Genomic DNA, 3,971 nt, shown 5'->3' on the forward strand with positions numbered 1-3,971 from the left:
AGCCAATGTTGATTTGTTTATGTCCTTGTGACTTAATTCGAGAAAAAAGAGAGCAATGAAACAAAGACCACACTTAACAGAAAACAAAGTATGGGGGGGGGGGTCAATTTGTTCAACTGCAGCCCTTCAAGGTGGTACTCCAGCATGGCCACAGTCTAATGAGAGAAACAAGACAATGATAAAAGAAACGTGTATATGCTAAATATTCAAACACCACCAGTTATAGACAGAGATATCAGCAAAGATACAAATACAAACAAACAGACATTCACATGTCTGCACATGCACGCATGCATGCACACCCACACCCCTTTCATTGATTTCCATTATTGAGTTGCTTAGTTGATTAGATTGATCCTTAATCCAATACTGTTAATCCCATACATTCACAGAATTGTTTCTATGTATTGAGTCACACAGCAGCAATCAATATTCCCCCATTTTGTTCCTTTTTTAATAATGAGCTTAACGAGCTTTCTCTCACTTCTTTTTTTTTTTAAGAATTTCATTCATTAAAACTAATAACACATTCAACATACACTGCTGATAGACAATTCATAAACACACACGCACGGCTCCAAAAGCTGGATTATGAAAGTACTTCAAGACTGCGACAATTGTACACCCAGCAGGCTTCTGACAAGGACTCAAAATGTATCATGAGTACAAGACCAAGAAGAGTTTTATGAATGATACTGTTGGTATTTGATGCAGACTTTGCTGGCCACGTGTGCATGTGCATTCGGGGTGGTGGTGCATGCTGAGACTTCAAAGAATTCCAGCTGATAAAGACAACACACACACACACACACACCATATACATATATATATATATATATATATATATATGTATGTATGTATGTATGTATATATGAGGTGCAGCAACATCAAAGGAAATTTGCAACGACTCCATAACTACCATCTCGGCTACAACCTTGAAGCCCCAGTAATCTATTACATCACTTACCTAGTGTACCTAATCATTTAGATCACCTGTAAATTAAACCCCCATACTATGTATGGATATACATATTACATATATGAATACACAAAACCACTTACCTTTCCAGAACTACGGGTGGTGTAAACTCAAACTTGACCATATCTTTAGGCAGTGGGCTCATACCCCAGAAGATTGTCTCTCCCAAGTAGGCTTTCTGTAATGTGAACTGTTGGTAGGTTTTAAGTGTGGTACTGACCACTGCATGTGGGTTGATATGGGCACGATAGAGACCTTCCTTACCAAAATATTTGTCCTGGAAATAAGACACACAGTAGACCTTTCAGTTACAAGATCCTCACAGAAAACTACAACTACTACTACTAAAAATATCCATAAATTGCTCCCTCCCCCCACTTCAGATTCACAACCTCTTGAACCCCGCCCTTCTCATTTCCCCCTCCACTGACCATCCCCCTGCAACTCCCACCTCTTTCCTTTAATGACTCCAAGGACTCTTCTCCACCCTAGTCTATTTCTCCCTTTTTCATCCCTTCCCCTCACATCTTCAGTCCATGCTCACCACATATAATGCTAGAGCCCTACACACCCGTCCCCACTTTATACAACTCCTCCTCTCACATTTCCAACTACCTCCCGCAACTTTTTTTTTTTCAACACTGGCAATAATCACTTCCCTTTTCCTTGTTTGCATCCACCCCCATTATACTCCTCCACCTTCTCCCCTTACCATCGATCAATCCCTACGACCACCTAAAATTATCATCTGCCCTTCTGTTCTTCCTCAGTCATAGGGTCCACTTTAGGCCCTTAGGCTTGTATGTATGCTACAAGGCAATTTACACAAGTGCGGCTGTCACAACTTGTCAGACCCTTTCAAATCTTCTGACCCATGCCAGCATGGAGCATGGACATTAAATGACAATTAGGGTCTTAGGCGAAAGTGTGTGTGTGTGTGTGTGTGTGTGTGTGTGTGTGTGTGTGTGTGTGTGTGTGTGTGTGTGTGTGTGTGTGTGTGTGTGTGTGTGTGTGTGTGTGTGTGTGTGTGTGTGTGTGTGTTGGTGTTTCTTCTAGATGACAATCAGCTCTACTAGATATAACAGCTAAATATCCCTCCAATGACTGGTCTTAAAATTAGAAAACTTCGAAAATCTCCAGCTTACCGTTCGTTACATAAAAATGTTCAACATTATCACCACAACTACCTCCACCAACACCACAACCCCAAACCACCGCTAGCCCTACCAGCATTAATGCTGCCACCCCAGAACACCCAGGAGATCCCTGTATTATGTTAGCAGTACCCTACAATACTCCCTTCATCTCAATATGTTACCACCATCGTGCTGTGATTACTCACTTGTAACTTCTGAATTTTACCCTTCAAAGATGACTGAATTCCAATATGTTGAAAGAGAGATGGTTTGTATCTTCTACGCACTTCTTCCTTCATCCGAGTACAATGTTTCTGAAATGTAAACATACACACATTAATACATCCACATAAATATACATACATATATACATGCATATACACATGCATGTGCCTACATATATATATATAATACTTATATACACACAATATATTCATATTCTCAAACCCACACAAATTACATACACATAATACATACTACACATAGCCTACTTACATTACACTCTCACACACACACACACACACACACACACACACACACAGTGTATACAACTACAAAAATAGAAAAAGAAGAAAATGGTTTTCAGAAAGTTTTCAACAATGAATATTCTCATCTGTGAGATCAACGACCAACTCATTGTATAGAATCAGATGACAATTCCACAGACACTTTGTACCCTGAATATAATTCCCAGGCAGAATTGGTAGCCTGACGCTGTGTGACAAGTAAAGGTTCCCTCCATGTCATTTTAGTCTCCATCGAACCAGGTTTGGGTTAAGCTGAGATTATTACTAAATGACACTTGTCCAAGATGCCAAATGGTACAGAACCAGGGAACTCCTGAGGTTCTGGGTTCAATCCTACTGCACCTTGGACAAGTGTCTTCTCCCATAGCCTCAGACCAACCAAAACCATCTGAATGAATTTGGTAGAAGGAAACTAAAAGAAGCCCATCCTCTGTGTGCGTGAGTTTGCCCATCCCCATCATGACCACTTGACACCAAGTGTTGGTGTGTTTACATCCCTGCAATTTAACAGTTCAACAAAAGTGACTGAAAGAATAAGTACCAGGCTTTACAAAAATAAATACTGGGGTCGATTTCTTCAACTAAAATTCTTCAAGGCAATGCCCCAGCATGGCCACAGCTTAATGACTGAAACAAGAAAATGATGCATATGTGTGTGTGTGTGCGTGTGTTGTGAAAGTCGACTCATGACTGAGTAAGGCCACTTCATAAACACAATAAGTCCGTGCTAAGGTTCTGAATCTGCAAAAAGTTTCTCTGCAATGAATTTGTTTAGAGTGACTAAAATATTGCACAGCACGTGCAACCCACTTTCCAATGCCACCAGCTCAAAAACCAGGGGCACCACAGATGTCGAGACAAACAGAAACCAAAACAGCACTTTTAAGGTTGAAGCGGTGGGGTTAGTTTACTTTCTGCTAAGAAGGAAAGTTCTAATAAGAACTCTGTGGTTTTGCCACTCAATGGTTTATATGCTAATTAAACCGTTGTTAAGATGCTAACAGGTGCTTCTACTCCAGGTCAGAGTAGATTTGAGAACAAGAGAAGCTAAGAGTCACATTTACACTCCTCAAACACCTGGAAATCCAGTACCAGGACCACCACCCCCAACTGTCAAATGCAGTTTATTAATAATAAAAAAAATCATATGAATTTAATCAACTGATACACTCATGATTTGAGTTTTAATTTTACTTTTTGCATCATCAAACCTACACATATATGTGTGTGTGTGTGTTTATGTATATATATATATATATATATATGAATGTATATATATATATATATATATATATATATATATATATATATATATATATATATATATAT

General features: G+C 39.2%; 1 protein-coding gene across 1 annotated transcript in view; it reads right to left on the reverse strand.

Moving 5' to 3' along the window:
- Positions 1 to 1,008: 1,008 nt before the first annotated feature.
- LOC106871368 (alpha-1,3-mannosyl-glycoprotein 4-beta-N-acetylglucosaminyltransferase A) overlaps positions 1,009 to 3,971 on the reverse strand; it is a 33,190-nt gene continuing 30,227 nt past the window's right edge. Inside the window, exons 10-11 of the mRNA XM_052974507.1 lie at positions 2,322 to 2,468; positions 1,009 to 1,256 (exon numbers count right to left, since the gene is read on the reverse strand). Coding sequence (XP_052830467.1) covers positions 1,059 to 1,256; positions 2,322 to 2,468 — 345 coding nt within the window. The 3' untranslated portion in view covers positions 1,009 to 1,058. The remainder of the gene's footprint in view (positions 1,257 to 2,321; positions 2,469 to 3,971) is intronic.

This window comes from Octopus bimaculoides, chromosome 18 (assembly GCF_001194135.2).
Source record: "Octopus bimaculoides isolate UCB-OBI-ISO-001 chromosome 18, ASM119413v2, whole genome shotgun sequence".
NCBI lineage: Eukaryota > Metazoa > Mollusca > Cephalopoda > Octopoda > Octopodidae > Octopus > Octopus bimaculoides.